Raw genomic sequence first — 22570 nt, forward strand, 5'->3', positions numbered from 1 at the left:
TCTTCCTCCATCATCAATCATTCTTCCTCCATCATCAATCATTCTTCCTCTATCGCCATCCACCCATCATCCTTCCATTATCATTCTCCCATCTTCATGCATCATAAATCATCATTCAGCTATAATCATTCTTCATCTATCTTTATCCATCCTCATCTGGCCATCATAGATCTCCCAGGAAAAGCTGAGCAGACATTGGATCTGGGGACAGGAGGTGGAAGACACCCCCGCAGACTCCACCCAACCCAACACCCCCGCAGACTCCACCCAACCCAACACCCCCGCAGACTCCACCCAACCCAACACCCCCGCAGACTCCACCCAACCCAACACCCCCGCAGACTCCACCCAACCCAACACCCCCGCAGACTCCACCCAACCCAACACCCCCGCAGACTCCACCCAACCCAACACCCCCCCAGACTCCACCCAACCCAACACCCCCGCAGACTCCACCCAACCCAACACCCCCCCCCGGACTCCACCCCCCCCCCGGACTTCACCCAACACCCCCCCCCCCCCCGGACTCCACCCTTACCAAGAACTGTGAAGCAGCGGAGAAGCTCATTCTTATTCCGTTCCATCATCAGAGTGGAGGAGTCCATGGAGGAGCAGATCTGCCAGGAGAGGAAGAAAGACAATGGGGGGAGGGACAACCAGAGATGACCCAGAACTTCCGATGTCCCTAAATTCAGGCCGAATCTCGTGGGGTCAGCTGACTAGATGCAAATTCAATTTTCCCTCAGGTAGTCTTTGAAGACAGCGGCGTCCTCCCCCCCTCCATCCCAACCATAAAATACAGCGAGTATCGGTGTCTCCCGACTCCGGCACACACCACAAGACGGGACAGTGGGTGAAGGGTTGTGATGTGCAGCTCTACAGCCTCTGCCCCCCCCCCAATAGAATGGAATCATTTATTTTACATCGAAGGGATATGAGACCCTTCCAAGCGTCACTCAGACCCCGAGGAAGTGAGATATTTGGAACCCATGAAACGCGTTGTGACATAACTGAGATTCCCCCCTCCCCCTACTGTCATCTAATGTGCCTACGACAAAGGATGGCTCCCGTACACCGTCCCCCCGAGGGCTCCCGTACACCGTCCCCCCGAGGGCTCCCGTACACCGTCCCCCCGAGGGCTCCCGTACACCGTCCCCCCGAGGGCTCCCGTACACCGTCCCCCCGAGGGCTCCCGTACACCGTCCCCCCGAGGGCTCCCGTACACCGTCCCCGAAGGCTCCCGTACACCGTCCCCGAAGGCTCCCGTACACCGTCCCCGAAGGCTCCCGTACACCGTCCCCGAAGGCTCCCGTACACCGTCCCCGAAGGCTCCCGTACACCGTCCCCCCGAGGGCCCCCGTACACCGTCCCCCCGAGGGCGCCCGTACCCCGTCCCCCCGAGGGCTCCCGTACACCGTCCCCCCGAGGGCTCCCGTACACCGTCCCCCGGAGGGCTCCCGTACACCGTCCCCCGGAGGGCTCCCGTACACCGCCCCCGGAGGGCTCCCGTACACCGCCCCCGGAGGGCTCCCGTACACCGTCCCCCGAAGGCTCCCGTACACCGTCCCCGAAGGCTCCCGTACACCGTCCCCGAAGGCTCCCGTACACCGTCCCCGAAGGCTCCCGTACACCGTCCCCCCGAGGGCTCCCGTACACCGTCCCCCCGAGGGCTCCCGTACACCGTCCCCCCGAGGGCTCCCGTACACCGTCCCCCCGAGGGCTCCCGTACACCGTCCCCCCGAGGGCTCCCGTACACCGTCCCCCGGAGGGCTCCCGTACACCGTCCCCCGGAGGGCTCCCGTACACCGCCCCCGGAGGGCTCCCGTACACCGTCCCCCGGAGGGCTCCCGTACACCGTCCCCCGGAGGGCTCCCGTACACCGTCCCCCGGAGGGCTCCCGTACACCGCTCCCATACACCGTCCCCCGGAGGGCTCCCGTACACCGCCCCCGGGGGCTCCCGTACACCGCTCCCATACACCGTCCCCCCGAGGGCTCCCATACACCGTCCCCCCGAGGGCTCCCATACACCGTCCCCCCGAGGGCTCCCATACACCGTCCCCCCGAGGGCTCCCATACACCGTCCCCCCGAGGGCTCCCATACACCGTCCCCCCGAGGGCTCCCGTACACCGTCCCCCCGAGGGCTCCCGTACACCGTCCCCCCGAGGGCTCCCGTACACCGCCCCCCCGAGGGCTCCCATACACCGCCCCCCCGAGGGCTCCCATACACCGTCCCCCCGAGGGCTCCCATACACCGTCCCCCCGAGGGCTCCCATACACCGTCCCCCCGAGGGCTCCCGTACACCGTCCCCCCGGAGGGCTCCCGTACACCGTCCCCCCGGAGGGCTCCCGTACACCGTCCCCCCGGAGGGCTCCCGTACACCGTCCCCCCGAGGGCTCCCGTACACCGTCCCCCCGAGGGCTCCCATACACTGTTTGAACATTCACTATTTGCACTATTGAACTTATTTTGTGTTTGGACTTTTTACACTATATTATCATATTCACTTTGCACTTTAGAACGGAAGGAGCGCGGGATTAATACATTTAGAGGCAGATCCACAAAGATCTGCACCGGCGCAGCGTATCTAAGATACGCTACGCCGCCGTAACTTACTTGGCTTTGGTTTGAATCCTCAACGAATTTGCGCCGTAAGTTACGGCGGCGTAGTGTATCTCTCGCGGCGTAAGGGCACAGAATTCAAATGCGGCGGGTAGGGGGCGTGTTTCATTTAAATGAAGCGGGTCCCCGCGCCAAACGAACTGCGCATGTGCCGTCCCTAGAATTTCCCGCCGTGCATTGCGCTAAATGACGTCGCAAGGACGTCATTGGTTTTGACGTGAACGTAAATGGCGTACAGCCCCATTCACGGACGACTTATGCAAACGACGTAAAATATTTAAAATTAGATGCGGGAACGATGGCCATACTTAACATTGCGTACGCCACCATATAGCAGCTTTAACTATACGCCGGAAAAAGCCGAACGGAAAGGACGTAAAAGAATGCGACGGAAAATTGCATCTTAGATCCGATGGCGTACGCCTGTCGGATCTAACACAGATGCCGTTGTATCTTGTTTTGTGGATACCAAAACAAAGATACGACGCGCAAAATTTGAAATTACGCGGCGTATCAAGAGATACGCCGGCGTAATTTCTTTGTGGATCTACCCCTTAGTATTGATTTCTATTCAGCAGCAGATGATGGGAGTGATGGTTAGGTAGTGATGGGAGTGATGGTTAGGTAGTGATGGTTAGGTAGTGATAGGAGTGGCAGTCAGCTGAGCTCACCAAGAGGCAGTGAAGGAATCCTTACCTGGGAGTGAAGGGCTGCCAGCACAGAGTCCATCAGAGGCTCCAGAGTCCGGCTGTCATTGGCCACGGCGCTCTCCAGGATCTGACAGAAGCTCTGACAACAGACACAATAAGGGTGGAGCGTTATTATACATCCCGCAATAACCGGAGAGCCCCCACAAGGTTACACCTACAGGAAGGCTGGAGCACCGATATCAGGCCTCATCCTCAGAATTCACAGGACTACCACTCCTGGGAGTTCCAACCTTTCACAGTCTACCTCCTCCAACCATCGGACCATCCATGGTGCCATCTGGTCCCCACCGTGCCCGGAGGCAGGAAACCCCTTCCCCCCCCACCGTGCCCGGAGGAGGGAAACCCCTTCCCCACCGTGCCTGGAGGCAGGAAACCCCTTCCCCACCGTGCCCGGAGGCAGGAAACCCCTTCCCCACCGTGCCTGGAGGCAGGAAACCCCTTCCCCCACCGTGCCCAGAGGCAGGAAACCCCTTCCCCCACCGTGCCCAGAGGCAGGAAACCCCTTCCCCCACCGTGCCCGGAGGCAGGAAACCCCTTCCCCCACCGTGCCCGGAGGCAGGAAACCCCTTCCCCCACCGTGCCCGGAGGCAGGAAACCCCTTCCCCCACCGTGCCCGGAGGCAGGAAACCCCTTCCCCCACCGTGCCCGGAGGCAAGAAACCCCTTCCCCCACCGAGCCCGGAAACCCCTTCCCCCACCATGCCGGAGGAAGGAAACCCCTTCCCCCACCGTGCCCGGAGGAAGGAAACCCCTTCCCCCACCATGCCCGGAAGAAGGAAACCCCTTCCCCCACCATGCCCGGAAGAAGGAAACCCCTTCCCCCACCGTGCCCGGAAGAAGGAAACCCCTTCCCCCACCGTGCCCGGAAGAAGGAAACCCCTTCCCCCACCGTGCCCGGAGGCAGGAATCCCCTTCCCCCACCGTACCAGGAGGCAGGAAACCCCTTCCCCCACCGTGCCCGGAGGAAGGAAACCCCTTCCCCACCGTGCCCGGAGGCAGGAAACCCCTTCCCCACCGTGCAGGGAGGCGGGAAACCCCTTCCCCCACCGTGTCGGCCATGACACTGCACTCTCCTCCATAACAGTGGGCTCTATCTAGTACATGGCCAATGATTTTTTTACTTCCCATAAATCCATTTCTCAGTGCTCATTGCGGGATACAGAAATTCAGACTGTTGGGTTTTACTACCGTCTACAGGAGAATCTGGAAACTGGTATAACCCCTCCTCCTCCCCAGCATGCCTCAGTTTTGAGGAAAAGCAACGCCAAGAGCATGATCACAGAGACCTTCAGTGAGGTTGGACCGGTGTTCCTCAAAGATAAAAGCTTGATATAAGGTTCACCTGAAGCACGAGAAATGGTACCATCAAGAATGACAAAACAGTCTAACGGAAGCAGTGAGGTGAACCCGCCTGACATGGACTACATCCGAGAGGGTTCAGCGCTGCAGTGAAGCTGAATATCTGCTGCTGCTTCTAATTGTAAAGTGTGGAGAGGTGTGCACAGAGGCGTTGCTATGGGGGTGCGGCCCGCACCGGGTGACACCCGCTAGAGGGGTGACACCAACCCTAGTGACGCCACTGGGCGTGCACGTCGGGATCACTTCCTTATCTCTGGCGTATTGCAAGCCAGCGCTCAGCACTTTACACAAAGAACCATAGAAGATACTCACTACTATGCAAATGTGATCGTCTAAAAGGCACCAGAAAACGGAGGGAGATCTCCTAAAAAACTGAATCCGGACAGAGACAGAAGAACCATGTCCTAGACAGAAGTACCATGTCCTAGACAGAAGTACCATGTCCTAGACAGAAGAACCATGTCCTAGACAGAAGAACCATGTCCTAGACAGAAGAACCATGTCCTAGACAGAAGAACCATGTCCTAGACAGAAGAACCCTGTCCTAGACAGAAGAACCATGTCCTAGACAGAAGAACCATGTCCTAGACAGAAGAACCATGTCCTGGACAGAAGAACCATGTCCTAGACAGAAGAACCGTGTCCTAGACAGAAGTACCACGTCCTAGACAGAAGTACCACGTCCTAGACAGAAGAACCATGTCCTAGACAGAAGAACCATGTCCTAGACAGAAGTACCATGTCTTAGACAGAAGTACCATGTCCTAGACAGAAGTACCATGTCCTAGACAGAAGAACCATGTCCTAGACAGAAGAACCATGTCCTGGACAGAAGAACCATGTCCTAGACAGAAGAACCATGTCCTAGACAGAAGAACCATGTCCTAGACAGAAGAACCATGTCCTAGACAGAAGAACCGTGTCCTGGGTGAGGCCAAAGGCCAAAACTACTTTCAGTAGGAAGGAAATTCCGGACCTCGGCAACATCTTGTTCCTTTTGACACGAGCAGAAAGGAGGCCAGGAGCGCAGACACTCGCCTGGAGGAGGTGAATGACAAGGTGAGCACGTTTGGAATATCCCGGGTGGGTTCAAAGAGAGTTTTCTGGAAGAGCTGAGAGAACTGAACGGAGATCCTATGGAGTCAATTGTGAGGAGCCACATGGAAGAATGGCAATCCAGTGGAAGTGCCGAGACCCGAGTGCCCAGAGCCAACTGCAGGTCTAAATCCGTCTACAAATACACCAGGATTTGCCATACTGAGAATTTCCTGGGGTAAAAGTCTTACACTAATCGAAGTCTGCTTTCCATACGGTGCCGGACAAATGGGGACTGGCGAAGGACTGACTTGTCCCACAATGACAGAATGTTATGTTTTATGGGTCTGGAGTGAAACTGGGTGAATAGGACAGCCTCTAAGGATTCAATTTCCCCCAGAACCCAAGACTCAGAGGACTCCTCCAGGACTGAAGAGAGTCTGGAAGTGGAGATGTTGAAGCTTCTCATGAAGACAAACTCTGGCTTGAGCGGTGTCTAGGATTAGATCCAGAGGCCTGAAGACACAGGTACATTTCAGTGCCGAGGTCTAAAGGGCTTAGTACCCAGCTGAAGGGTACTAAGGTTTGGCCGGTCAGAACTTCATTGTGTGCTGGAACCTATTCCCCCCAGCAGAAGATAGTCCATGCACAGGAGCCAGCACCCCCGCGAATACCTGAGATGCAGAAGAAAGGCTTAACCGCTTGCCGACCGCCCACCGCAGTTTTACTGCGGCAAGTTGGCTCGGCTGCGCAAAATCACGTAATATAACATGATGTTGCTTTGCGGCCACCAGGGGCGCGTGCCCCCTGCTCGCCCCTGGTTCTGATGCGAGTGCCCGGCGGGCGGGATCACCGCTGGGCACCCGCGATCGCTCGCGACAGAGTGAGAACCCGGGAGCTGTGTGTGTAAACACACAGCTCCCGGTTCTTTCAGCGATCTGTCATTTCCCCTAGTCAATCCCACCCCCCTTCAGTTAGAACACACTTTAGGGAACATAATTAACCCCTTGATCGCCCCCTAGTGTTAACCCCTTCCCTATCATTGACATACAAACTGGAAGTACAGAGGATCCACAGCAAATTGAAGGAAATGTTTATGTGGTTTTAATATATATTAGTAAAACCTTGGATTGCGAGTATAATTTGTTTCCAGAATCATGCTTGTAATCCAAAGCACTTGTATATCAAAGCAACCATTTTATTCATAAATCCTTCAGTTTATAGTCCATATAAAAAGATTCTAGCGATGGGATTGGCTGTGTGACCATAAAATGTCCACCCACACATGGAAGCCTCCACAAGGGGACTAGAAGGAAAATCCAGCAGGAGCTCCGGAGTATAAAAGAGAAGAGAGGCGCCTCTAAGTGTAGCAATAAGTTGCTAAATGTTGTCCCTTCATTATATGTAACCATATTGCTACACTTAGAGGCTCCTCTCTTCTCTTTTATACTCAGTTGTGACATGACGCTGCTCTTATATCAAGACATCGCTTGTATATCAAGTCAAAATGTATTTAAAGCGGGAGTTCACCCATTTATTAAATTTTTTTTTTTCTCCCCTTAGCTTCCTGCTCGTTGTGTCTAGGGGAATCGGCTATTTGTATTAAAATATGAGCAGTACTTACCCGTTTTCGAGATGCATCTTCTTCCGTCGCTTCCGGGTATGGGTCTTCGGGAGCGGGCGTTCCTTCTTGATTGACAGTCTTCCGAGAGGCTTCCGACGGTCGCATCCATCGCGTCACTCGTAGCCGAAAGAAGCCGAACGTCGGTGCGGCTCTATACTGCGCCTGCGCACCGACGTTCGGCTTCTTTCGGAAAATCGTGACGCGATGGATGCGACCGTCGGAAGCCTCTCGGAAGACTGTCAATCAAGAAGGAACGCCCATTCCCGCAGCCCACACCCGGAAGCGACAGAGAGGATGCATCTCGTAAACGGGTAAGTACTGCACATATTTTAAAACAAATAGCCGATTCCCCTAGAGAAAACGAGCAGGAAGCGAAGGGGGAAAAGTGCCCTCTAAGGGTGAACCCCCGCTTTAACATTTTTTTTGACTGTCTTGCAAAACGCTCTCAAACCAAGGTTTTACTCATACATACACACAAATTTATATATATATATATATAAAATCTAACTCTATGTCAGTGCAGGTGCACATCGCTGATGTTCTCAGGAAGTCTCCCTGGTGATTGGAAGCCATGACAGACCTGGTAGATTCCATGTGGAACTTCTAAACCCAGATGAAGACCCTTGACTGGCCGTATGTACAACACATCACCATTGTCTCTGTACCAAGGCTGACTGTTGTCTCATTCATCACGGCCATTCCTATTCCTACGTCTATGCTCCTGAGGAAGCGTTTCAACACGCGTAACATGTGGAGCGAGATCTCCTTCTCCTCTGGACCCACTTCATGGTTCTCCACTCTACGGTTGTATTTCTGGTCGTTCCTACTGTACTCACCGAGTCTGTACAAGAAAACTGGATATTATTGTGAATGTTATGAGGACCTTTGTGGACCAGCTATAATATCGGAATATACGATTCTATTAGCTGGATTCAGGTAGTGTTACGCCGGCGTATAAGTAGATACGCCGTCGTAACTCTGAATCTACGCCGTCGTAAATTTAAGCGTATTCTGGAAACCAGATACGCTTAAATTAGGCTAAGATACGAGCGGCGCAAGTCTCCTACGCCGTCATATCTTAGGGTGCAAATTTACGCTGGCCGCTAGGTGGCGCTTCCGTTGTTTTCTGCGTCGAATATGCAAATGAGCAAGATACGCCGATTCACGAACTTACGTATGCCCGTCGCAATTAGTTACGCCGTTTACGGAAGAGATACGCCGGCGTAAAGATAAAGCTGCTCCCTAGGTGGCGCAGCCCATGCAAGGTATGGACGTCGGAACAGGCCTATCTTTTTACGTCGTTTGCGTAAGTCGTACGCGAATAGGGCTGTGCGTAAGTTACGTTCACGTCACAGGCATTGAGCCGACGTATCTTAGGCATTCTATCCGACGCATGCGCACCGGGATTCTTTCAAATTTAAATAAAAACACGCCCACATCATCCACATTTGATATAGGCGGGCTTACGCCGGACCACATACGCTACGCCGCCGTAACGCTACGCCGCCGTAACTTAGGGCGCAAGTTCTTTCTGAATACAGAACTTGCGCCCCAATTTACGATTTTTTTTATTTATTTTTATTAAATATATATTAGTATTTCTACAATAAAAACCCTTATGCCGCGTACACACGACCATTTTTCATGACGAGAAAGCTGCCATTTTTTTGATTGGTCGCGAAAACGTGTATATGCTCCATGCAAACAACAAAAATAAAAATTAGAACCTGCTCCATTTTTTCTCGTGGTTTTGCTCGTCGTTCTTTTTCTCGACACGTTCGTAAAGGAGATGGCACATTCATCACGCTGTAAAAGACTGAAAAGCGCAAATCGTCTCTCGCCAAACTTTTACTAACACGCGGTAACACGAAATTAGCAAAAGCAGCCCAAAAGGTGGCGCAATTCGAGAGGAACTTCCCCTTTATAGTGCGGTCGTACGTCACCGCGCTTTGCTCAGGCGCTTTTTTTTGTGTGTGCAAGGAAGGCTTGAGAGGAATCGCATCGAGAAAAACTTCATTTTTTTGCATGACGGTCGTGTGTACGCGGCATCAGTGTTTTACAATACCTACTCGTGTGCCTCTAAAAGTCCAAATTCCCTTTAGTTCATAGCTAGAAATATACCCCTTATGGTTTTCGCCCAATCAGTTAGGGTTTCTTAGACTAATATCAAAGCCAAGTCATGTTGTACTGCAGGGCCTGGCAAAGAGAACAGTTCCAGACGTGTCAAGAGAGCGCAGAGCGCGCACGTGCTACGCCACCAAGCAGAGGACATCAGCGCTCAGTCCCTCAGGTGTTCACCCTTTCCACGGTACACCGGCAGAAGTGGGAATTTTTAATCTGTGTCCAGGGGCGTTGCTAGGTGCCAAAAAGACCAGGGCTGAAGCCAAGCCGGGGGGGGGGGGGGGGGTGCGGTCGGTGGAGTGGCGCAGGTGGACCTACCTGATGCACATACCCTGACCTACGTGAGTGTGTGTGTTAGTACAGAGACACACACACACACACACTGACATAACCTGCATACACTAACACTCACCTGCATAAACTCACCTGTCCTGACTACAATGACCTGAACTGCATACACTGACCTGACCACCACATAATAAATACACTGTAAAAAATTACAACGTTGTATTCTAAAAGTGGGGGTATGATGAAATCCCACTTGACCAAAGTATAATTATTAACCCCTAGATATCTGTACATATATCAAAAGTAACAGTGATGACAATGACCCTGAGGGTGAGCACTGGAAATGCAGATCTTATACTGGGGCTATGTATTAAATGCTTCCACTAGGGAGTATAAATAACCTGCAAACAATGTTCCAATGGGCCAATATAGCACCAAGCAGAATGAGAGCACAGAGATCACTGTAAAGGTTAATCAATAGATCAGCCCATCAATTCCAGTGATAGTGGTAACGCTCTTATTCAAAAGATAAACCGCATAATTGCAAAGTCAATCCAGTGTATAGAACTCAAAGTAGGAATGAATCTTCTAGATTGTAAGCTCTAACGAGCAGGGCCCTCTGATCCCTCCTGTATTGATTGTATTGTGACTGTACTGTCTTCCCTGATGTAAAGCGCTGCGCAAACTGTTGGCGCCATATAAATCTGTATAATAATAATAATAATAATAATAATGAAGGGTCTGGATTATCTTGTAGAAATGTAAATGGCTGTAGAACATTGCCATGTATATTAACTAGCTGAGAAGTATGGAAGCTGTCACTAGAACACTTAGGATTGTTGTGTCAAGCTTGCAGGGAAGGATTTTATAGAATGAAGTAATACGTGAGGGGCGCTTAAATAGTGAAAATTAAATAAACAATATGAATTCCAGTGTATTACAGTTATACTGCATACACAGAACTGGGTGATAATAAACTATTATGACCAACGGATGTTTAAATGGTGTCCATGTGTAAAATATATACCATACAATGTGACTGACAAATAAATTATTAACAGGTGTTAATACACAATCTGGTGACTGGAATAATCCATGTGCAAATGGATGCAAGTGATACAGTCCCAAAACAAATTGGAGATAATCAAAGTGCAGAGTGCTCTTGTGTCTTCCAAATATGATATGCCAGAAAAAAGTGGTTCACCAAAGTTCACCAAGTATAAAGATAGATGCCTCCTTACCAAACGTTGTTGACCAAATTAATTAAAATATGGTCAATGCTAGCTTGTGGTTAAATATGGGTCAGCAAAATCTCATACAGGTTCCGATGTCAGCAGCAGACCAGATCCCAAAAAAAGAGAGGAAATGCCTCCATAGTGTAAAACGTTTATTAAATCATTAAAATTATAAGCACAGTGCCAAGTGGCTGCTTACTATTGCTGGTGCCCGTGTCCCGGCACTGAGGCTGTATGCTTGTGAGGGATAAGGAAGTGTGGAGAGAGATGCAGTCGTATCCTGGAAATCCAGCGTGCGTTCCACCGCTAGCCGCTCGTTTCTCAGTAAGACCGGTCAGTAAGATTATAATTTTAATGATTTAATAAACGTTTTACACTATGGAGGCATTTCCTCTCTTTTTTTGGGATCTGGTCTGCTGCTGACATCGGAACCTGTATGAGATTTTGCTGACCCATATTTAACCACAAGCTAGCATTGACCATATTTTAAATAATTTGGTCAACAACGTTTGGTAAGGAGGCATCTATCTTTATACTTGGTGAACTTTGGTGAACCACTTTTTTCTGGCATATCATATTTGGAAGACACAAGAGCACTCTGCACTTTGATTATCTCCAATTTGTTTTGGGACTGTATCACTTGCATCCATTTGCACATGGATTATTCCAGTCACCAGATTGTGTATTAACACCTGTTAATAATTTATTTGTCACTCACATTGTATGGTATATATTTTACACATGGACACCATTTAAACATCCGTTGGTCATAATAGTTTATTATCACCCAGTTCTGTGTATGCAGTATAACTGTAATACACTGGAATTTATATTGTTTATTTAATTTTCACTGTCCAGGTGTCCTCCCGGCTCCCCCCCCCCCTGTTGTCACTCACACTGGCTGTCTGCTCTAGCCGTCCTCCAGCCGTCTCCAGCCGCCCTCCACGCTGGTGCCACGGTCTGCCGCCTCCTCACACAGACTCCAGTCTGTTTGCTGCGCCTGACGTGAAGTCAAGCTTCGCGCGCTTTCTCACCCCTTTTGGCCGTGAATCGCCATAGGATTGGTCCACTGTGATGTCCATCATAACAGCACAGCGCGCCTATGATGGACATCTCACTGGCCAATCCTGGGATCGCGGGCGGGGCCGTGTCTGTGATGTCGTTGGATGGACGCTCGCACGGCACAGACTCAGACACTGACATGACACAGCACCGCGGTCCGCGCTCACACATTTTTTTCAGGGGATTCGGGGCTAATAATGTTAAATTAAATGGCCGAGACTCGGGGCTTTTCGGGGTACCATTCGGGGCTCCAGCCCACCAAGCCCCGCCATAACGACGCCCCTGTCTGTGTCCATTTTTTTCTAGGAAAGATGGTGAGTAGCAAGCACTAGGGGCCGAGTCTTCAGAGACCCGTGGCTGTACATTGACTCTGAACCTGGAAAGTTCTGTGTGGCTTACCAATACAAAACACTAAGATCCAGGAAGCACCACAATGCAGAGCCCAATGCCGGAGGGTCAAGGTCCGGCCTAGCCCAGCATATCCAGCCCAGCGAGGTTTGGGCGCAGCATGCCAAATGTCAAGCTGAAGAAAGGCCGACCTAGAAATCTGCATACAGAGACCAGATCAAGCACTGGTATGGCAGGAACCTCAACTGGAAGAAAAACTTTTAGCTAGCAAAATAGGTTACGACTTGTCTCCACAGAGCAAAGGTGGTAACCCTCCTAGCTAAAAACGGAGGTATGCTGGGAATAAGAGGGCTTATATCTGGCTGGTCACAGCGAGCATCCAAATCTCCCTGCGGGTGGCAGTATAACCCGTCAGTCCCTGAACATCTCTGTCCCTCCAGAGAATTTCATGGCAGCTTTTGAAGTATCTCAGTCGTACCACTCACCTTTGTTACATAGAAAGCATCCACATTCTTCTTATAGAGAGAGAGGATGCCAGGGATCAGCCGCGGGAGATGCTCCTCCAACTTCTCATTGGGCAACAGGTGACTCATCGGCCCGAGAGCCTCAACCACAGCCAACCTGACCTGCAGAGGAAGCAGAGAGACGGGACTGAGAGGAGAGTGGGAGAGAGAGAAAAGGAGCGAGAAAAGAGAAAGAAAAAAAAGAGAAAGAGAAAAAAAGAGAAAAATAGGAGAGAGATACGAGTATAAGAGAGATACGAGGGCAAGAGAGATACGAGGGCAAGAGAGATACGAGGGCAAGAGAGATACGAGGGCAAGAGAGATACGAGGGCAAGAGAGATACGAGGGCAAGAGAGATACGAGGGCAAGAGAGATACGAGGGCAAGAGAGATACGAGGGCAAGAGAGATACGAGGGCAAGAGAGATACGAGGGCAAGAGAGATACGAGGGCAAGAGAGATACGAGGGCAAGAGAGATACGAGGGCAAGAGAGATACGAGGGCAAGAGAGATACGAGGGCAAGAGAGATACGAGGGCAAGAGAGATACGAGGGCAAGAGAGATACGAGGGCAAGAGAGATACGAGGGCAAGAGAGATACGAGGGCAAGAGAGATACGAGGGCAAGAGAGATACGAGGGCAAGAGAGATACGAGGGCAAGAGAGATACGAGGGCAAGAGAGATACGAGGGCAAGAGAGATACGAGGGCAAGAGAGATACGAGGGCAAGAGAGATACGAGGGCAAGAGAGATACGAGGGCAAGAGAGATACGAGGGCAAGAGAGATACGAGGATAAGAGAGACACGAGTATTAGAGAGACACGAGGATAAGAGAGATACGAGGGTAAGAGAGATACGAGGGTAAGAGAGATACGAGGGTAAGAGAGATACGAGGGTAAGAGAGATACGAGTGTAAGAGAGATACGAGTATAAGAGAGATACGAGGAGGAGAGAGATACGAGGATAAGAGAGATACGAGGATAAGAGAGATACGAGGATAAGAGAGACACGAGTATTAGAGAGATACGAGGATTAGAGAGATACGAGTATTAGAGAGACACGAGTATTAGAGAGATACGAGGATTAGAGAGATACGAGGATTAGAGAGATACGAGGATAAGAGAGATACGAGTGTAAGAGAGATACGAGGATAAGAGAGATACGAGGGTAAGCGAGATACGAGGATAAGAGAGATACGAGTGTAAGAGAGACACGAGGAAAAGAGATACGAGGAAAAGAGATACGAGGATAAGAGAGATACGAGGCTAAGAGAGATACGAGTATAAGAGAGACACGAGTATTAGAGAGACACGAGTATTAGAGAGACACGAGTATTAGAGAGACACGAGTATTAGAGAGATACGGGGATAAGAGAGATACGGGGATAAGAGAGACACGAGTATTAGAGATACGGGGATAAGAGAGATACGAGTGTAAGAGAGACACGAGGAAAAGAGATACGAGGAAAAGAGATACGAGGATAAGAGAGATACGAGTATAAGAGAGACACGAGTATTAGAGAGACACGAGTATTAGAGAGACACGAGTATTAGAGAGACACGAGTATTAGAGAGACACGAGTATTAGAGAGATACGGGGATAAGAGAGACACGAGGATAAGAGAGATACGAGTGTAAGAGAGATACGAGGATTAGAGAGATACGAGGATTAGAGAGATACGAGGATAAGAGAGATACGAGTATAAGAGAGATACGAGTATAAGAGAGATACGAGGATAAGAGAGACACGAGTATTAGAGAGATACGAGTATAAGAGAGATACGAGGATAAGAGAGATACGAGTGTAAGAGAGATACGAGTGTAAGAGATACGAGGATAAGAGAGATACGAGGATAAGAGAGATACGAGGATAAGAGAGATACGAGGATAAGAGAGATACGAGTGTAAGAGAGACACGAGGAAAAGAGATACGAGGATAAGAGAGATACGAGGCTAAGAGAGATACGAGGATAAGAGAGATACGAGTATTAGAGAGATACGAGGATAAGAGAGATACGAGTGTAAGAGAGATACGAGGATAAGAGAGATACGAGTATTAGAGAGATACGAGGATAAGAGAGATACGAGGATAAGAGAGATACGAGTATAAGAGAGACACGAGGATAAGAGAGACACGAGGATAAGAGAGACACGAGTATTAGAGAGATACGAGGATAAGAGAGATACGAGGATAAGAGAGACACGAGTATAAGAGAGAGACGAGGGTAAGAGAGATACGAGTATTAGAGAGATACGAGGATAAGAGAGATACGAGTATAAGAGAGACACGAGGATAAGAGAGATACGAGGATAAGAGAGATACGAGGATAAGAGCGATACGAGGATAAGAGCGATACGAAGAATAAGAGAGATACGAAGAATAAGAGAGATACGAGGATAAGAGAGATAATACAAAGATGAGCAGGTAGAGAGGACATTGGGACAGGGACAACCGAGGGACGGACACTTCCAGACACAACCCCCGGGGTCAGAGGACAGACACCTGCATCAGATCATTACTATTTATTGTTCAGACACCTCATTATACCCTCAGAGCTGGTCGGCGCCTCACCTTGGACTCGCGGTTCTGCAGCCAGTTATTGAAGAGGACATCGTAGGCGTTGAAGAGCTCATTGGAGAAGGTGTCCTTCCTCACGGTGGGGTCCGGAGCTTTATCCAGGTTAGCCAGATACTCCAGAACACTCTCACTGAAACGCTGCAGAGCTGAGACAGGACACATCAGAGGCTGTTATCAGAGCAATCACCCCCATCCCCCCCCTCAGGTAAGACCTGGCTCTGGTACCTTCGACTGATAGGAGTGCCACTTCTGACACCCCCCTCATGTATGGTACTATAGCAATACATGGGTGGACAGGGTTATCATTGCTGGAAGAGCAGCACATTATATGGCGGAGCAGTGCTCACCCTCCATAAAGGACAGGACTCTGTACACAGACATGAACCCGGAGATCAGGATACATCCTTCCCATAGACTGCACATGGCGGATATTCAGACATCACAAAGATGCAAAGCTCCACCAATGATATATGAACCCCGCTATCCTTTACCAGCGCCAGCCAAGCTCTGGCCTTGTGCCACCTCAGCTATGTTCTACTGGCAGCAACCCATAACAACCAATCAGAATACCTCCTACCTCCTACCTCTGCCCAGTAAATAGACCCTTGTACTTCATGGGGTATTGGGGTCTCTGTATATTGGGCCCTGTCCAGGCTCTGGAGTTTATACATTCAAATTCTAGAATAAGGTCATTGGCGGAGCTCCCTACCTGGTCATTGGCGGAGTTCTGTACCTGGTCATTGGCGGAGTTCTGTACCTGGTCATTGGCGGAGTTCTGTACCTCGTCATTGGCGGAGCTCCCTACCTGAATATCAACCTTGTTCATTGGCGGAGCTCCCTACCTCGTCATTGGCGGAGCTCCCTACCTCGTCATTGGCGGAGTTCTGTACCTGGTCATTGGCGGAGCTCCGTACCTGAATATCTGCCTTGGTCATTGGCGGAGCTCCCTACCTGAATATCAACCTTGTTCATTGGCGGAGCTCCCTACCTCGTCATTGGCGGAGCTCCGTACCTGAATATCTGCCTTGGTCATTGGCGGAGCTCCCTACCTCGTCATTGGCGGAGCTCCCTACCTCGTCATTGGCAGAGCTCCCTACCTCGTCATTGGCAGAGCTCCCTACCTCGTCATTGGCAGAGCTCCCTACCTCGTCATTGGCAGAGCTCCCTACCTCGTCATTGGCAGAGCTCCCTACCTCGTCATTGGCAGAGCTCCCTACCTCGTCATTGGCAGAGCTCCCTACCTCGTCATTGGCAGAGCTCCCTACCTCGTCATTGGCAGAGCTCCCTACCTCGTCATTGGCAGAGCTCCCTACCTCGTCATTGGCAGAGCTCCCTACCTCGTCATTGGCAGAGCTCCCTACCTCGTCATTGGCAGAGCTCCCTACCTCGTCATTGGCAGAGCTCCCTACCTCGTCATTGGCAGAGCTCCCTACCTCGTCATTGGCAGAGCTCCCTACCTCGTCACTAGTGGAGTTCTGTACCTCGTCATTGGCAGAGCTCCCTACCTCGTCATTGGCAGAGCTCCCTACCTCGTCATTGGCAGAGCTCCCTACCTCGTCATTGGCAGAGCTCCCTACCTCGTCATTGGCAGAGCTCCCTACCTCGTCATTGGCAGAGCTCCCTACCTCGTCATTGGCAGAGCTCCCTACCTCGTCATTGGCAGAGCTCCCTACCTCGTCATTGGCAGAGCTCCCTACCTCGTCATTGGCAGAGCTCCCTACCTCGTCATTGGCAGAGCTCCCTACCTCGTCATTGGCAGAGCTCCCTACCTCGTCATTGGCAGAGCTCCCTACCTTGTCACTAGTGGAGTTCTGTACCTCGTCATTGGCGGAGCTCCCTACCTCGTCATTGGCGAAGCTCCCTACCTGAATATCTGCCTTGGTCATTGGCAGAGCTCCCTACCTGAATATCTGCCTTGGTCATTGGCGGAGCTCCCTATCTGGTCATTGGTAGAGTTCCGTACCTGGTCATTGGCGGAGCTCCCTATCTGGTCATTGGTAGAGTTCCGTACCTGGTCATTGGTAGAGTTCCGTACCTGGTCATTGGTAGAGTTCCGTACCTGGTCATTGGTAGAGTTCCGTACCTGGTCATTGGTAGAGTTCCGTACCTGGTCATTGGTAGAGTTCCGTACCTGGTCATTGGTAGAGTTCCGTACCCGAATATCTGCCCTGTTTAGGCTCCTACATCCTACTCTGGGTAATACACCCTCCTAATATTTATTGATATACCCCCCCCCCCCCTCCTGTCCTCACTGTACACACACATTACCATATCACTCAATCCCGATGATTTCTCAGGCTTACCCACACAGAAGACGGCTTTCATGGGGTCCTGTTTGGCCATCCCCAACATTGGCAGCATGGTCCCCAGAATGGAGTTCAGGAACGGGACCATCCCAAACACTGACAGAGACAAGCGAGGATTATTGTCACCGTCATTTCACTGACATCACAGAGGACACACGGCACACGCTTACCATTCGCCACCGAGAGATTGGCCAACGTCTGCATGATAAAGAAGTGTGGGAGGATCCCCGGCTGGAACTTCAGCAGAATCTCCTCCATGACGTTGTTAATGAAGCTCCTACCAACCGCGACAAGGACGTTACTGGCCGCCTGCTGCCACTCAAACACGATGTCCTGAGAGGAGGGGAGAGTAGGGGAGGGAGGGGGGTCAGATATACCGGTAGGGGAAAGGAAGGAGTCGGATATAGCGGCAGAGGAGGAGTCATGGATAAGAAATGGTTGCACAAAAAGTACCGAATGCCAATGAACCCCATAGACCTCTCCATACATAGATCTTCTGACCCGCACTCCCCCATAGACCTCTCCATACACAGATCTTCTGACCCGCACTCCCCCATAGACCTCTCCATACACAGATCTTCTGACCCGCACTCCCCCATAGACCTCTCCATACACAGATCTTCTGACCCGCACTCCCCCATAGACCTCTCCATACACAGATCTTCTGACCCGCACTCCCCCATAGACCTCTCGATACAAAGATCTGCTGACCCTCACTCACCTTTGATTTGGTCATCTCATTTGAGGCCAGCAGGATGACCATCTTTGCTGTCTCTTTGTTCAATTTTGAAAGGTTTTCCCTTACTATGGTCTCCATTGCTCTCAGGATGATGGTGCGATGAGTAGTGGATAACTGCAGGTGGAACAAAATGGTGACAGATTTACCCACACTTCCCAGATGAAGAGATTGGGGGCCATGGTCACTGAGGGCTATGCTCAACCACGTCCCTGAGGGCCATACCCAACCACGTCCCTGAGGGCCATAATTGTGACAGACTAACCTGGGACAGAGGCTTTTGGAGGGGACTGCAGGCTAGCCTCTTGCCTAATGACTACAGGCCCTGGCTTTTAAGGGTACATTACTCTTTGTGAGGTGTATACCTGGGGGACCCTTGAAGTAATGTTACTTTGGATTCAAGTCCATGTCTCCCCAAGACACACACCGACTCTGGGACTCTACGCTCGGGGTCCCTGTATAGGGCCTAGCTGCCTCATTGCCAATAGTGATTGCTTCAAACTTAGACTCAAAGCAGATGGTGATGTCATCAACTCAAACCACCTTTCTGGGGTTGTCTGCTATGATGCGTTTATTATAAGTAGGTCTAGTATGCCCTCCTAAGGGTCTTTCACCCATTGTCAATTCTGCTAATTAACACACCTATTGTCTGTTAGCAAACTACTGTGGGGGGATGCGTTTATACTTGTGACCAGGGCTTTTTTTCATGGAGAATAGGTGCAGGAACGCCCCCATTCTGAGTCATCGCTTTTCTCCACCCCAACCCACCTCTAAGCACCGTCTCTTGGGTCCACCCCCTACCCACCTCCGAGCACAGTCCCTTGGGTCCACCTCCAAGCACAGTCCATTGGTTCCACCCCCTACCCACCTCCCAGTATTACCCCTTTTTGGAAAATACAGAATCAAGTATAAATTTGTGGCACTACATAATTTGTATGGAATTTGTTACTAACAAGAAAAGCAGCCAACAGCAATAGATCCCCCCCCCCCCAGCAACACTAGACCTCCTGCCAAAAACAATACCTCCCCCCAACATCTCCCAGCAGCCAGCATCAATAGACTCCTCCCTCAAAAGTAGATCCCTCCTAGCAAAAATAGACCCCCCACTAGCAAAAATAGACCTGTCTCCAGCAACAATAGTCCCCCTGCAACAATAGATCTTCTCCAGAGATAAAAAAATCCCCTCAGCACTCAGCCAAAGACCCTCCAGCACCCCCTTGTCATTACTTATATTCAGTGCCAGAACTGCGTTCCCCTACGTTCCCGCTGAAAAAAAGCCCTGCTTGTCACAATGTGTATTGTACTTCGCGAGCTCGGTGCCGGAACATATGACCTGGAATGAGTTCCGATTGTCCAGGTGGCCGTTGGTTTAATTAACTTAATGTTTATAGTGTTAATTATATTTGTGTAGACAGTTATGTTTGCATATGATAATGTGATAAGCCTCATCTGAGTGTGTAGTGTAATAAAAGTCTGGATTTTTGTTCATTAAAGAGTTCCAGTTTTGCAGCTAAACTAGTCCTGCCTAGTTCTTGGTTACAATAGGTGGCTATAATATCTGATATCCATGTTCAGACTGGAGGAAGAACCCAAGCGGAGTGTGGGACGGTTCCATCACAATGCCCAGGCCATCTCACAGTCTGTGTTGTCAATCATAGTCCATGTGCTGTCACTCACCAATGATCGCACATTTCCAAACCTTATGTGGGCCAATTCTCAGACTCGTAACTACGTACCTTGTTCTGTCGGAGGTAAGAGTCGCATGACTCCAGCACCTCCACCATTGCCGTCTCTCCCATGAAGCACAGAGAGCTGTAGATCTGCTCCTGTACATCGGGGTCCTTGTCTGTGGAGGTGTCCATGAGTGTGACGGCCAAGCCTGGTGAGAAACAGACACGTTTTATATTCCGGGGTGCAGATAATAGCCAACAGTGACAGGTACTGGGTAACAAAATGTATGTTTTTTTTTGGGGGGGGGGGGGGGGGGGGACCGGAAACCACCATATAGTAAAGGAAAGTAGTATCGAGCTGCCTTTTAGGTGTAAAGACATGTTAAATGTTTTATGTAAAGAAAAATGTAATAAAGAAGAGATAATAAATATATATATATGTAAAAATTATTTCACGGTTATCCAAATTTATTTTGGTCATTTTTGGTGGAGTGGGTTAAGGTTAAGAACTGCCATCTGTGCCCCATTGGGGGGATTCTACTTTAATTCCACAAAATCCCCTCTTAGTTGTCACCAGTACAAGTGTCCCCATTGGAACTGTTCCTGGACCAAACCATTATTACCATGAGAACTGTACAACCCAATGATAACACGGACCGAACCATTATTACCATGAGAACTGTACAACCCAATGATAACACGGACCGAACCATTATCACCATAAGAACTGTACAAACCAACTATAACCTGGGCCAAACCATTATCACCATAAGAACTGTACAAGCCAACTATACGCTGCGAAAAATAGATATAGAAAAAAAGTGCAGCGCCAATAAAACAAATATGCTCTGTTGGGCAATATCTTGTGTAATGTCAGCGAAAAAATTCAACAACTATAACCAATGTGGGTGACTAATAAGATGCACGGGAAGTAACAAGTATATCCTCCTAGACCTGGATGGTCAGTATGGATAGGCTCTCCCCAAAACAATAATTTATGTGAATTTCTAGGTGCAAAAACCTAAAATCCCAAACCAGCTGGGATGGTATCACAAAATATGCACATATGTGTTAAAACAAACCAACGTGATAATCATAAAGTGCAATTCATATGGTGAATACATTTCTATATGGTAAATGTCATGGAGTACATAGTCCCATTTCATACACAGAGGTATTTATGTTCTTATAGATGCAAGATCCAAAAAGAACGCTATTCTTCTGATCAGTGGTGTCTCATCCCCAAGAAAATAATCTTTAGTACTCTGCACCTAACCATGAGAACTGTAAAACCCAATGATAACATGGACCAAACCATCATTACCATGAGAACTGTACAAGCCAACTATAACCTGGACCAGACTATTATCCCCATGAGAAATGTAGAAGTCAACTATAACCTGGACCAAACCATTATCACGATAAGAAATGGACAAGCCAACTATACTCTGGACCAAACCATTGTAAACCATACAACCCAACTAAAACCTGGACCAAACCATTAGAAAAATGAGAACTGTACAACCCAACTATAACCTGGACCAAACCATTATCACCACGAGAACCCTTACAAGTCATCTTTATCTTGGACCAAACCATTATCACCACAAGAGCTGTAAAAGCTGGAAATCACTGTAGGCGCTGCCATCTTGGGGGTCCTGTGCCAAGCAGCTGCCCTGCTGCAGTGAACACATGAGGTCACTCACCCGGTCGCGCGCAGAAGATGTGAATTCACCGAAAACATGCATGCACATTATGCAAATATTCTCTGAATGGTGCCCATGCCAAGCAAGTGAATCCTCGTCTTCAGCGAGCAGCAGGGCCGTGGCTCAACATAGGACCCGGAAGCTAGCGGCAATAAACGTAGTAGTGGTGCTTACTAAAAAGGGATTTCAGCTTCCCCGGGGATCGGCTAGGTATGGCGCATGTATAGTTACATCGATCCAAAACATCCATATCTTTAAGTATTTTCACAACTTCACTAAGCCGTCAAACGCCACATATAGTTTACCAGCTTACGTTTGATACTGGAATTGGCCATTGTCCTCTCTGTCTTCTAGTATCTTGTAGAATCCACTGTGGAGGATGGGCAGCGAGGTTCGGAGTTCACGTTTCTAGACAGTCTTCCCGGGTTCAGGCTGGAGGTGCACACGAGCCAAGGACACCCCGTATTGCTTCAGATTAGAAATGATCCATGTGGCGGAACGCCATGGGCCTCGGCTAGGAAGACAAAGACCATTATCTACAATGTGACTGAGGAGTTGCTGGTCTCCACCACCAGTTCCTACAATCTATTCTGGAAGATCCCAATCTTTGGAAGACTAGACACAGCGAGAGGCCTAAAAACGTGCAAAAGATGCAGAAGAGTCCAATCCGAGG

General features: G+C 49.9%; 1 protein-coding gene across 3 annotated transcripts in view; it reads right to left on the reverse strand.

The window, feature by feature from the left end:
- Positions 1–22570, reverse strand: part of MROH1 (maestro heat like repeat family member 1) — a gene marked incomplete at its 3' end in the record, with an annotated part of 156514 nt that overhangs the window by 107938 nt on the left and 26006 nt on the right. For 2 of the 3 annotated variants that reach the window (XM_040334350.1, XM_040334348.1), the window contains 9 exon segments: positions 539–617; positions 3319–3411; positions 12889–13029; positions 15474–15625; positions 17783–17881; positions 17956–18118; positions 18507–18638; positions 20258–20400; positions 22211–22564. In XM_040334350.1, coding sequence (XP_040190284.1) covers positions 539–617; positions 3319–3411; positions 12889–13029; positions 15474–15625; positions 17783–17881; positions 17956–18118; positions 18507–18638; positions 20258–20400; positions 22211–22232 — 1024 coding nt within the window. 3 annotated transcript variants of the gene reach the window in all.

Source organism: Rana temporaria (genome assembly GCF_905171775.1).
Source record: "Rana temporaria chromosome 5 unlocalized genomic scaffold, aRanTem1.1 chr5z, whole genome shotgun sequence".
In the NCBI taxonomy this organism is placed as follows: domain Eukaryota; kingdom Metazoa; phylum Chordata; class Amphibia; order Anura; family Ranidae; genus Rana; species Rana temporaria.